This window comes from Callospermophilus lateralis, chromosome 16, assembly GCF_048772815.1.
Source record: "Callospermophilus lateralis isolate mCalLat2 chromosome 16, mCalLat2.hap1, whole genome shotgun sequence".
NCBI classification, from domain to species: Eukaryota; Metazoa; Chordata; class Mammalia; order Rodentia; family Sciuridae; genus Callospermophilus; species Callospermophilus lateralis.
This window is the reverse complement of record NC_135320.1, coordinates 34,650,443-34,664,957: the sequence shown is the minus strand read 5'-3', so window position 1 is coordinate 34,664,957 and position 14,515 is coordinate 34,650,443. Positions and strand designations below refer to the sequence as shown.

General features: G+C 34.7%; 1 protein-coding gene across 1 annotated transcript in view; it reads left to right on the top strand.

The window, feature by feature from the left end:
- Window positions 1-14,515, top strand: part of Ube2w (ubiquitin conjugating enzyme E2 W) — a 61,211-nt gene that overhangs the window by 28,264 nt on the left and 18,432 nt on the right. The window contains exons 3-4 of the mRNA XM_076835813.1: window positions 747-849; window positions 14,006-14,161. Coding sequence (XP_076691928.1) covers window positions 747-849; window positions 14,006-14,161 — 259 coding nt within the window. The remainder of the gene's footprint in view (window positions 1-746; window positions 850-14,005; window positions 14,162-14,515) is intronic.

The window sequence follows — 14,515 nt, the reverse complement described above, 5'->3', positions numbered from 1 at the left end:
GACATCAGAAAGTTGACCAGTTTGATATTATCTATAATTATCTATAAAGTTGCTTTAGAAATAGTCTTCTGAACAGCCAGGCAGAAAGGTGCATTCCCATAATCTCAGCAACCTGGGAGGCTGAGACTGGAGAGTCATAAGTTCAAGACCAGCTTCAGCAACTCCATGAGACCCTGTCTCAGAATAAAAATTAAAAGGGCTGGGATGTAGTTCAGTGGTTAAGTGCCCCTGGGTTAAATCCCAAGTACCCAAAAAAGAAGAAAAAAGGTCTTAGGAAAAAAGTGAGTTAGTATAAATCTAGTAGGAAGAGCATAACACAGGCTTTTGTGTCCATACACCCGGAGTTTGGTTTTTTTGTTTGTTTTTTCAGTCATGGGTTAAAATGTGACTCTGTCCTTGACTAGTCATCTGACCTTGACTTAAGTATTTAACTCTGGAATGTCAGAGAATGGTGTTAGGGAGGGGTTATCAAAAACCCACTCTGAAAGTTGTTAGGATGATAAAATGTACTGTTAAAATTTATTGACTTCAGTAGGGCTGGGATGTAGCTCAGAGGCATTGCATTTACAAAGCCCTGGGTTTGATCCCCAGTTCCAAAAAAGACAACTCCACCAAAAAAAAAAAAAAAAATCATAATAATAATAAAAATGACTCTAGTCCCAGTAGGTGGCATCTCAGTGTTCCTTTTCCTTTTCTTACTCTAGTCCCTTTTATTTTAAGTTTTACATTTGTCTTTTTTATTCTAGGTGGATTGTAGACATGGAAGGTGCACCAGGTACCTTATATGAAGGGGAAAAATTTCAACTTCTATTTAAATTTAGTAGTCGATATCCTTTTGACTCTCCTCAGGTAATTGCCTTGCTTTTTAAAATTCTAATGTATTTTTATGTTATAGCAAAATACTGAATAGCGATTTTTGACCAAGTAGAAACTCATTATAAATATGTGAGTGGATTCATTCTTTCATTATCTTACTCGTAATATAATATCTTATCAACATTTTACTTATTGGGATCAGGGTTTTCTTGCCTTGTCCTTTTCCATCTATTTTAGCATAGAAGGGATTGGAAATGTAACCGGACTCTGAGTTGTGGGAGAATTTAGCATTTTATATTAATTGGGGGCACTTTTTTCTAGATCGGGTCATTGACTAGCATGTTAAACAGGCAAGTGCTCTACTGGAAAGGAGTGTGTCCTTGATTCTACATTGACATGCTATCTTTGCAGTCTACAAAAGCATAGTACATTAACAGTTAAACATGTATTTATCAGCTCAAAATCTGATCATTATGATTTGAGACACAGTTAATAACCTAATACTTAGACAAGGTATGGTGGTAGTAGAAGAACATTTTAATTTATTTTTATAAAGCATTGTATTAAGTATTATAAGTAATATGGAGATGATTTAAAGTGTATAGGAGGATATGTGCAAGTTATATGAAAACACTGTGCCGTTTTATGTATGGACTTGAGAATCTGTGGATTTAGGTGTCCACAGGAAGTCCTAGAACCAGTCTCCCATGGATCCTGAGGGTCAACTGTATTTCCAGATATCTCTTCCTCTTCTTTCTCTAGTTGAGATCACATATCCACTGATAAAGCTTTAAGCACAATTCATTTGGTTTTCTCAATTTTTTTAAATGTATCCCTGATTGATTAGTAGGTCCCCAAGCATGTTGAGGGATACTCAGTACTGCTGGAGTCATCTTGGTAGTCCTTGGATAAAGGGCATCCTCTGGTCCTGGAGCCAGGAACTTGTAAGCCTGAATTCTTGGAATGCTGACTAGTCTACAAGTATAGACAACAAAATAATTCTTTTAAGTCTTGATCAAGTTCCTTCTTCAGGCTGGATGTCTGTTAGTCAGCCTTGTGTTGGTGAGACCAAAATACCTGACAGGAACAATTTAGAGAAGAGAAAGTTTATTTTGGCTCACGGTTTCAGAGGTCAATAGTCAGCCAACTGTGCTCTAGGCCCAAGGTGAAGCAAGACCTCATGGCAGAAGAGGTATTTAATTGGTCAGTGATTAATTGGAGGTTAGAGAAAGGGAGACTTTCAGGTTTGTGGCTTGGTAAGATGGATAATGAGTTACTAGAAGTACTTTTTCTTCAGAGTATTACTACAATAAAATATTTAGTTTTTAAATTTGAGGATTGTGAGATCTGCTGGCTAAAATAAGATTTAATGCCAACTTTCTCTAAATGCTAACTAATGTGATGTTCTGGGAAATGAACTAAATAAAGGAAGTAGTTTCCTAGATAACCCGAAATTCAACTTGTTAGGTACTAAAATGTGCTATTTTGAGGAAAATCATACTTCTTTTTTTTTGTTTTTAATATTTTTTAGTTGTAGATGGACATAATATATTTGTGTGTGGTGCTAGGATTGAACCCAGTGCCTCACACATGCAAGGCAAGTGCTCCATCACTGAGCTATAGCCCTAGCCCTGGAAAATTATATTTCATTGCTACTTTCAACAGAATATATCACATAAAGATTGTTTTTTTTAATTGGTCATGTAAGAGAGTAAATGGAAGTCAGTTACTGTATTGTGCTATTAAGAAAATTGTTTCGGAGCTGGGGATGTGGCTCAAGTAGTAGAGTGCTTGCCTTGCATGCGTGAGGCACTGGGTTTGATCCTCAGCATCATATAAAAATAAAATAAAGATATTGTATCCACTTAAAGCTAAAAAATAAATATTTAAAAAAAATTGTTTCAAGGTGTAGGATTAAGTGAATACTGATTCCTTGAGTTCTAAAGTTTCTTTGAGGATAGAAAGCTGTTAAGACCTTTGATGTTTATTTTTACCATTTTTATAAATATTGAAAGTATAGTCATGCTGTCATGACTTCTAGGCATCTGTAGACTATAGTAAAAACCAAAGAAAGCATCTTCCTTCTCTCCAAAACTTTCTCTTGTCTTCTGGTACCCATCCTCTTGTCACCTTCAAACTACTCTTATTTCAACACCAGTGTGACATAGGAACTTAAGACATTTTCAACTAGAGGGAGATTGGAGAAGGGAAGTCAGAATTTTTCATTAGAGGAAAATGTGTTTCTATAAAAATAAAATAAAAAAAAGTTTTCTCTAAACTGTCTCCTTAGTTTCTTCTTTTTTTTTTTTTATGTTTTTAGTTGTAGATGGATGCAATACCTTTATTTATTTATATGTAGTGCTGAGGATGGAACTCAGTGCCTCACAAGTGAAAAGCAAATGCTCTATCACTGAGCCACAACCTCAGCCCCTTCTTAGTTTGTTCTAAGTCAAATATCAATCTTAAACATTTTTAATTTAATTTTTTAATATTTCTGTAAGTTATAGCATTTATAATAAGTTCTATCATTTTCATATGCCGCAGTCTGGCTGGGCACAAATCACGAGCCACTCACAGCTTTGTAGATTCAAACAGCAATTCTTTATTCCCGATCTCACACCGGCCTTCTACAAACACGTTCTGGGGAAATCCACGTTCTCTGCCCAAATCCACACCTCCACTGGGCTTCTGTCTCCGCCTGAGTTCCTCTTGAGTTCTCAGGGGATTCAGACAGTATTTTTGGGAGACAGAAGCCCAGTGGAGGTGTGGATTTGGGCAGAGAACGTGGATTTCCCCAGAACGTGTTTGTAGAAGGCCGGTGTGAGATCGGGAATAAAGAATTGCTGTTTGAATCTACAAAGCTGTGAGTGGCTCGTGATTTGTGCCCAGCCAGACTGCGGCATTCATATTTCTTTTATCCTCTTCCTCTGATTTTACTTCTACCTGTTGTTCTGATATTCCAGATTCTTTATTCAACACTCCCTTATTCTTCTCACTCTTCTTTCATCTTCGGTCATCTTAAATAATTGACTCCAGATCTGCCCCTCTAGGTACACTTTTCATTCCTTTTCCTTTTTGTACTATGGATTGAACCCAGAGGTGATTTGCCACTGAGCTACATCTCCCTACCCCACCTTTTTTTGGAGACAGAATCTCAGGATCTCACTAAGTTGCTTAGAGCTTCAGTAAGTTGCTGAAGCTAGCCTCAGGCTTGCAGTCCTGCTACCTTAACCTCCCAAGTTACTGTGAGTACCCGGGTTCAATCTCTGGTACCAAAAATAAAAAAAAAAAGGAATCCATATATTCTAAAACAATGGGAACAACTGCCCTAAAGCTTTTCACATTCCGCATATAATCTTTCACATTCTAAGAGAAAATTACTGTAAGGTTAAATAGGCACTTTTCCCATGCTGGTACTTATACCTACCTTCATACTTATACCTACCTATACACTGCAACCTGCCACCTTTTCTAAGGTTTCATTTCATACCTTTTGGACATAAAATATGTCCATACATTTCAAATTTGACACATCTTACCTGAACCCTTTTCAATAACAAAATATTTTCTTGGATTACTATTTATCTACTTTGCATAAAATTCTTCCCTTCTCCTTTTATGTGTGCTTTTTCAAATCCTTTTGCAATGACTAAGTCAGCTCATTTCTTATTATCATTGCTGTAAGCCCAAGTTTTTATCTTCCAGTTGGACTGTTAGAACAGCCTCTGGTTCTTTATATTATACATCCATTAGGTTTCTTTATTATTTCTTAGATAATAATTAATACTTCCTTTTGTTGAAAGTAGTAATTATTATCTAATTGGTTTTCATATACAAACACACGCCCCACCAGAACCCTGCATTCCATTTTATCCCCACCTTTTTCATCCACTACGGTAAAAATCTCTCTATGGTTCTTTATTTTCTATGAAATAAAGTCTTTAGCTTGGCATTCAGGTTCATTTATGGCAGTAAGAACTTAATCATTTCTGCACACTACCTCTGTGCATTTTACTATATAGAATGATGATTCTGTCACAAATACACTTAATAATTTAATTTCTATTCTTATATTATCTTCTAACAGCTCTTAAGTGTTTAGGGGAGGTAGAATCAGCCTCATTTTAAAAAAATTTCATTATACATGACAGAATAAAAGTATTTGATATATACACACACACACACACAAAATGAAGTATAATTCTAATTAGAATCCCTGTCTTGTGCACATGGTATCGAGATTCACTATGGTCTATTCATATATGTACAAAGAAAAGTTCTGTCAGATTTATCCCACTATCTTTCCTATTCCTCTTCCCTTCTGTTTGTATTCTTTTTTTTTTTTCCTTTAAGTGAAGGTCCATTATTTTAAGTGAAGAATTCAAAGCTTGTAGAAGTAAAGTGTCTCATTTATGGTTTGATACCTAGTTGTAAAACAGTCAAGACTTCAATCCCAAGTCTTTTCTCTCCTCCATGCCATACTACCAACTAGATGTAAGTACCAGCATGGGAAAAGTGCCTATTTAACCTTACAGTAATTTTCTCTTAGAATGTGAAAGATTGTATGTGGAGTGTGAAAAGCTTTAGGGCAGTTGTTCCCATTGTTTTGGAATATATGGATTCTTTTTTTTTTTTTTTTTTGGTACCAGGGATTGAACCTGGGTACTCAACCACTGAGCCACATCCCCAGCTCTATTGTATTTTATTTAGAGACGGGATCTCACTGAGTTGCTAAGCGCCTTGCAGTTGCTGAGGTGGCTTTGAATTTGGGATTCTCCTGTCTTAGCCTCCCAAGCTGCCGGGATTACAGACTTGCTCCACTGCGCCCAGTGAATTCCTTTTTAACATTATTTAATGTTATAGTCCCTCTCATCTCATAGAAATTGTATATTCTAATATCCATTAAGTGAGACAGTGACAATATTCTGGTCAATAATTTTTAAAGTTAACTTGATCATTTTATTAATCTCAGCATCTGTATGATTTTAAAATAAATATAGTGGGTCCAGCAATCAATGCTTGATGTCCATATAGATTTCAAGACTTTTTCTATAACTTGAAACTTGCAGAGGTTCATTACTCTGGGGAAGTGGTTAGAACCATTCTTTTAGGGCAGTAAAATTTCCCATTCACCAAAAGTCTTGATGTAATGCCTCAGCATTGACACTTGTTAGGTCAATTAGTCTTTCATATTTTTTAGAATCACTACTGAATTTGTCATGAGTTATAGGAGTAGGATTTAGAAAACCTGTCTGGAATAGACCAATCTCATTGTGAAATTATTACTTTTGTATCTGTAAATGAGATCTGTATTTACCTTTATAATTTGCTATGATTTCTTCCTCACTGGTTATGATTATTTTTTCACATTGCATCTCTTCTTCCTGTTCTCTGTCTAAAATTTGTTTGGCTTGGTCATTTGCTTTAAAAGAAATAACAAGAATGAAGCATGGTGGCACATGTCTGTAATCCCAGCTACCTGGGAGGCTGAGGCAGGAAGATCACAAGTTTGAGGCCAGCCTAGGTAACTTAGAGAAGACCTATCTCTAAATAAAAAGAGCCAGGCTGGGGATGTGGCTCAAGCGGTAGCGCACTTGCCCGGCATGCACGGGGCGCTGGGTTCGATCCTCAGCATCACATAAAAAATAAAATAAAGATGTTGTGTCCACCAAAAACTAAAAAAATAAATATTAAAAAATTCTCTCTCTCAAAAAATAAAAATTAAAAAAAGCCAGAGATGTAACTTAGTGGTACAACACTTGCTTAGTATGTGCAAGGCTCTGTGTTCAAACTCCATTATTGGGAGAAAAAAAAAAATGGAGGAGGAGGAGGAAAGGGAAAGACACACCAGATTTTCATCACCCTTTTCCATTAATGTTCATTGATTATCAGCCATACAGGAAATTATGTGCATGCTTTATGTGCCAAGTACCATTCTCTGTACTTGCTAGGTTGAAGAGGATGTGGAAATTTAAAAAAAAAGGCATGAACCTGCCTTTAAGGGACTAATAATCTGTTAAATATTTAGATAGATGATGGGCATTTTTATTCATCTATTCTGTAACTATTAAGCACATCTCATGGGACAGGCACTGTGCTAGGTACTGGTGATTAAATGGTGACCAAAATTGCAACAATAATTGGGTATGGTTGAACATGCCCATAGTCCTGGCATTTCAGTGGCTGAGATAGGAAGATTACTTGAGCTCAGGATTTCTAGGCCACCCTAGACAACACAGCAAGACCTTGTCTCAAAAAATAACTATAACAACAGCAAATTCCTCGTTGTGTAGATTTTAGTTCTTAGTGGGAATAACAGTTAATAAAAAGTAAAATAATGGGAAAAAGTAGAAGAGTGAGAGCCTTTAGGAAGATTTCATTGAGAAGATAACATTGGAGGAAAAATCTGAAAGAGTTGAGTAAGCCATGTGAAAGAGAAAACCAGAGAAAAGGAACAGGTGAGTACAGAAGGCAAAAGCCTTGAATCTAGAACTTGTAGAGTTGCTCCCAGAGTACTATATAAGCAAGAGGGTATAGTGTAGGACATAGGTCAGAGATAATTTGGGCTAAAGGGTCCATCACAGGTTGTGGTTATTAAAAAATACTGGATATTTTTATATTTTGTAAGAATTTGGATCTCCTCTGAGTAAAATGGGGAAGTCTTTGAAAATTGCTGAGCAGAGGAATGACATGCTATTTAAAACTAAAAGGATCATTCTACCTGTTGGCAAATAAACTGTTGAGGAAACAGAGAGTATTGCAGTAATCAAGTGAGAATCGATGGTGACTTGCACCAAAAGGGTAGCATTTATGGAAAGTGATCATAGTTGGATTTTTTAATTTTTGTGTTGCTGGGCATTGAACCCAGGGGTATTCTGCCACTGAGCTATACCCCCAGCCTTTGTTTGTTTGTTTTTGAGAGGATCCTGCTAAATTGCTCAGGCTGGCCTTGAACTTGCAGAACTCATGCCTCAGCTTCCCAAGTCACAGGGATTACAGGTGTGCACCACCATGTCCAGTTTGGACATATTTCGAAGGATGTATAAAAGGGATTTTCTGATAGATTAAGGAATATGAATAAAGGGGAGGTGTAAAAGAAAATTATGAGGGACAATAAATTTAAGTGTGAATTGTATGCTTTGGGAGCAAAAGGGAAAGTAATGACTAATTGAGAAGACTAAGGAAATAAAGAAACCTATCTGAAATGGTTGAACTGGGTTTCAAAGGACACAAAAGAGTTTTTGTGAAACATATAGGGCAAGACATGAAAGGACTTTGTCTTTTTGGATATTTGTGAACACATATGCTCTTGTATTTTTATGTATAGATGCATGAAGGAGTATAGACTGATTGGGAGGATATTTTAAGGTTAATCAAAGAGAATCTTGTAATGTGAAATAAATAGATATTTATTTGATAGGCATTGGATGTTTAGTCAGTCTCCATCCAAGCTTAAAGGCCTCAAGCTTAGTGTCTTAACTCTTGCTTTTCCTTTCTACCTTCTCCACATTAGGAGCTCGTCCCTTCTATAAAGTACTCCTTCTTTTGTCAAAATTTTTTATTTGAAAGAAATATATCTGAAGTGCATCTTTATTACTTTGTAAGTGTCTCAGTTACAGTTGTTGTTAAACTTTTCAAATCTAAGTTCCACTTGAAAAGACTATAGATATTTTAGAAATATTATGAGGAATATTTATTTAAACAGTAAAGAGAACTCTGTTTGGTCCTGAAGTCTCATTGATGCCAAGAGCAATGCCAAAGTTACACCTCCCTTGTCTAAAACTTTTAGAAGTAGTGGGGGAAAGGAATAATCACTCTTCTCATTTCTTCCTCCTATTTACACCTTCTTTATACAGAACCCCCTTTGTTACAGGGATCCAGAACCTGTTTTTATGGTGTCTTCATTCTTTCTTTTATACTTAGTGTAGTTCTTCTCTTTCATCTAATGGTGATCAAGCTTGTGTTCTTTTCTTTTTTTTTCTTTAGCACTAAGGATTAAACCCCAGGGGGCACTTTACCACTGAGCTACCCTCCAGCCCTTTCTCATTTTTTATTTTGCGATAGGGTCTCACTAAGTTGCCATGATTGGCCTTGAGCTTGAAATCCTCCTGCCTCAGCCTCCCAAATCACTGGATACAGGCATGTGTAACAATGCCCAGCTCAAGCTTTCTTGAATACAATTTCTATTGCCTAAAATTGCCTAAAATTCAGGACATCTGAAGAGCAAGAAGTTGAACAATGAACCCTAGTCATTAGTGTCTTAACTCTTGCTTTTCCTCTGTACCTCCTATATAACTTGGGGATGAAGTAGAGGGAAAATAAGGAGAAGACTAATAGAATAGACAAACAAGTATAAAGGGAAAAGAATGACTCCTATCAAAGAATTCAAGTTGAATTTCATCTTGTCCAAGAATTTTGTCTTTACAATACATGTAGAGCTGTATGGTAGAGATAATTGTGGAATCCCAGAGAAAAACGATTAATATTGATTCTGCTGATATATAATAGAGGACTCAAAAGGGAGAATTGCATTGAAAACTGTGATAACATTTTAAGGCCTTGTCATTTATGGAATTATTTATCTTTTATTTTAAACTATCAAAATCATATGTAATTAAATATGATTTAGTTTTTATTACAATACTAAACTCTTTGCTTGTATGCTGAATTTTTGTAGTTGTAATAACTACTATTGTCTGCTTATCACTCCCTCATGTTATCCAGAGAGGAACTTTGGTATCCAGATTATAGATGTCAGCTTTTATAACTTTGTGTTGTTTATTATATATACAGGTTTGATCTGTCTTGAAATCCTGTTAGGTGTCTGCCTTTCTCTGGGTGCATTATAATTAGGTGACTGCCTTTACCTCCAGATGACTAATCAGAATACAGAATGCCCTCTTTGTGATAAAATCTCAATATTTGAGGTCTTTCATTATTGCATTTAATATTCAGAAATCCTTTTTTTAAAATTTTTTTCCCTTAGTTGTAGTTGGACACAATACCTTTATTTTATGTATGTATGTATTTATTTAGTTTCTGTGGTTTAGGGGATCAAACCCAGCGCCTTACATGTGCTAAGCGAAGTACTCTATCACTGAGCCACAACCCCCAGCCCCTGATATTGAGAAATTCTCATATTAGAGTTAACTGATCTTAATCCTTTATTTTGTTCTTAGTAATAATGCTGAAGTTTTTGATAAACCTTATAAACATTATTTACAATTATGGATCTAGTTTCAATTACTGATTAATCTTTTTTAAGGCAAAATAAATATTGGCAATTATAAGATTGAACTGTTCTTAGACCATGTCAAATTTGAGCAGTATTCATTCTTTAGATTTTTATCACTGTAGTGGCTTTCAGTTTAGATTTTAGTAGATATTGCATGCACAGTACCCAAAAGTTACCCAGAGGTTCACCTGCTTAAAATTTTAGGTTGGGTGTAGAGTATGCATACTTACTTCCCTAATTATCCTGAGCATAGTTCTTTCTTATCTTTCTCATCTCCTCTTGAAAAATGAACCACACTGATAGGGAGATGTTTGGAAACTTAGAGACATCTGAGAAGCACTTCTAACAGTCTCAGAAATTCAGTTATTTATATACATTAGATCTAAGATTCTTTTCTAAAATGTCTTCAAAAATTCTCTTTTTAGTTAATTTGGTTTATGCAATGGGAAATGTGTACAATTTTCAGCTATTAACTGTTTTGATCTGTAGAATTAGTTTGAATCTGAATAAATTAAAACAAAATTCAAATCCCTTGAATTATTTTCAGATCCATTGTATTCAGTTGTTACATCAGTCCTAGATAGATTTATCAGCTACTTGGGACCCTAAAAATATTTTGAACTCTAGATAGAAACAAATTTCTTGAGCATTCTAATTAGCTGCATTAAAAATACTGAACTGTCCTCTTTGGGCCTCTACTTAGTATTAAATAAAAGGATGGATGATTCTTTGCACTTGAAGAAATTCAGCCTTAGTTACTGCCCCCATAACATGCAGAAAATTATAGTAACAAAGTTTACATTAAAATTGTGGAAACTGGGGCTGGGGCCACAGCTCAGTGGCAGAACGCTTGCCTAGTGTGCATGAGGCACTGGATTCGATCCTCAGCACCACATAAAAAAATAAACAAATATTTTTTTTATCTACAACTACAGGGAAAAAAAAAAAACAACTGTAGAAACTGTACTTACCAGCCTTTTACACAAATATAAACTGTTAAAAATTTTTTTTTCTTTTATTGCAGGAACTCACCTCTGGCATGTAAACTGAACCTTCCCATGTTTAGACAAACTTCTTAAATTCTGTAACTGGCAGGTTAGGCCCTAGGATTTACTATAATATGTGGAAATAATGAATTCTCTTGTTTTTGGTTGCTACAGGTTTCAGACTGAATGCATTTGCGCGGCATGCAGCATGTTAAAATGCCTCTGCTTTTTAAATATAAGGGTTTATTAAGATTGGGTTTACTTTTATTTCAGTCTCTGACTTCAGAGCTATTTCTTCTTGATTTCTTTTTCTTTTCTGTTTATAGAGTGCTGATTTTGCTGTAGGTGTCGTCTACTACTACTCATTCCTTTTCTTTCTCTTCTGTCTTGATTTCCTTTTGCTCATGGCATACATCTTGGCTCTCAGGTCACATGAGTTAATTTATAAGAATTTCTCTCCCAAGCCTGGAGCGGTGGCACACGCCTGTAATCCTAGCAGCTTGGGAGGCTGAGGAAGATGTATCGCAAGTTGAGAGCCTCAGAAACTTAACAAGGCGCTTAGCAACTCTCAGTGAGACCTGTCTCTAAATAAAATATTAAAAAGGGTTGGGGATATGGCTCAGTGGTTAAGCACCCCTGGTTCAATCCTCGGTACAAAAAAAAAAAAAAAAAATTCTCTCCAAGAAGAATATTGCTTTCCTTTTGCTTTGTGAATTGGCTAGTCAAAGCATGTCATGATAACCTTCCTATTTGCCTGTCTGTATTTCCTTAGTGGTTGCCGATATACTGATTGTTTTTGCCTAAGAAGATAACTTGGCAGTTCTTTATTTTTTTGGCACTTTAAGAGCACTATTCTTCTTGTTGATAAAGAGACTTGGGGGAGGGTGGGGGGACTGCTTTAAAAAGTAATTGTGGCCAGGGAATAATCTCTCTAGACATTGCTTGTGTTCTTAATGAAAATACCATTCTGATCAAAAGAGCTTTTTATGGCAAAATGAATACTCCAAATTCAATCCCCATTCTGTGAGATTTTGTAAATTCCCATTCTAGACATCTACAATATGTTGTGCAAATGCATATGATATAATAAATTACTGCTTATACTTATTAAATAAAATTTCATTTAAAAAACTAATTGTGGACAGACTAAAAATGTGGAACTGGAACTGCAAGATTATTGTGCAGTTATTTCTTTTTTTTTTTTTTTTTTTTTTTAGATTATCTATTTATTTATTTACTTATTTTTGTGGTACTGGGATTGAACCCAAGGTTATTATAGAGCAATACTTTTAGTAAAAATGTGAAGAGTACAGTAGGTCTGATACATGCAATTGAGATAAATGGCATTGGTAGAATATAGCTATTCAAAGGTGAAATCCTTTTAGAGTGTCTTTTATAATTGGGTAGGACAAATAACTTTGATTTCTCTTAATTTAAGGCTTTATTTTAACCCTTTTTTTTTTAAAGTGGGAATGAAAGTATATAGCCAGAATTTTAAAGGAAAAGAGAAAATTAAAAAAAAAAAAGTTTGTGCAAGTATGGAAAAATCATAGTTTTGAAATAATTCTTTTTCTCTTATATATTAGTTTCAGCCAAGAAAATTAGTTCTTTGTGTTAGTATATCTAAAATTTTAGAAGACTACAAATTGTATGAAAATACTGCTTTATTAAAATTAAATATTTGTAAAATTGTAATAAAGTTAGATTTGTAACTATAGCTTAAAAATATTTACAAATCTTCACTTATAGTGAATTCCTCTCACATTCAAAACATGGGCATACTTTTCTCTCTCCATAAAGACAAAACAAAACAAAATGTATGTGAAAAACAATATATATTTTATGAGTTTCTGTCATAACTTAATATAGGACACATACTTACTGATATTATGCTACATTTGATAGTTTGTAAGGGCTGAGAGATGTAAGTCTGATTTGGGAATTATTAATTTGTACCTGATGAGATTTATAAAAGTCTCATTCAACCTACTGAATCTACCTGTTAAAGTAGGATCCCTGAATTTGTGTTTTTAGTCAGATCTTCCAGTAATGTTTGATTTTTTTCTTTTTATGGTGAGATCAGTAATTAAGAATTACTGGGCTAGGGATATAGCTAAGTTGGGAGAGTGCTTGCCTTGGATGCACAAGGCCCTGGGTTCAATCCCCAGCACCACCACCAAAAAAAAAAAAAAAAAAAAAAAAAAAAAGATCCTGGTGAATTGCAACAGTACTAACATATAAACATTACTTAAAGACTGGTGGGTTACATAAATTTAACTTTTATATAAAAATAATTTTGCTGGGGATGTAGATTCAGTGGCAAAGTGCTTGCCTGGCATGAATGAGATCCAAGGGTCAATCCCCAGGACTGCAGAAATAAATATCTCACTCTTGAATTTTTATGTACTCCTTAAAGGAAAGGTAGAGAAAAATAGCAAGTAATTGGGAGATTCGTTCAACCTTGTTGGTGAATAGCCAGATGTGTGAGGGAAGTTGTAATATACTGAAGTTATTTCCTTTTGCATATATACCTCAGGTGTGAGCGTTGTTGCAAGTGGTAGGGGGCATTCCTACTACCTGTAATTAATACTGCCTCAAAATTGAATTCTTTTGTTGGGAATTTTAGTGTATGATTTTTATATACAGAGAATAATGAGTAGAATTTGAAAAACTGTTCTTTCACTAGTGAACACAAATACATTGAAATTTAAAAATTTTAAAGGGAATTTATGAAAAGTAACTGAAATATAAAATAATTCAGCCCTTCCCAACAACATGTTCATTCATTCATTGAAACTAGTTCTTACTAAGTTAATGAAAATAAATAATCAGTTGTTTATCCTTTTCCTGGGACTAATTTTGGTGTGTTTGTTTTTATTTTTTAATCAAAACTTGTTATATGTGGAGAATATTTAGTTTTTGGTAGTAGAGGATATTTGAGTGTTAATGGAATTTTATTCTTTCTTAGGTCATGTTTACTGGTGAAAATATTCCTGTTCATCCTCATGTTTATAGCAATGGTCATATCTGTTTATCCATTCTAACAGAAGACTGGTCCCCAGCGCTCTCAGTCCAGTCAGTTTGTCTTAGCATTATTAGCATGCTTTCCAGCTGCAAAGAAAAGGTAGGACTTTTCAGAATTATTCCAGGTAATATTTCTTCTTTCAGTTTAGGTAGATTAACAATTTTAATACATAATTACTTTTATTTGAAGGAAGGACTCATGTTTTTTTTTTAAAATTATAGGGAATGTCATGTTTAGTAATAAATTAGGAAGTTATTTTGATTGTCTTTCATTCCACATATGAAGTTTCAAATAGAAATTTTAAACATTATGTGGGCTAGGAGTCAGATTTACTGTTTTATGTTTTAAGAAAATTTGTGCACATGTTATTAAATAATCTGAATTTTATTTTCATAAGCATGCACGAGGCAAAGTGTACAAGAAATTCTTATTTCTAGATTTCCCAATGGAAAA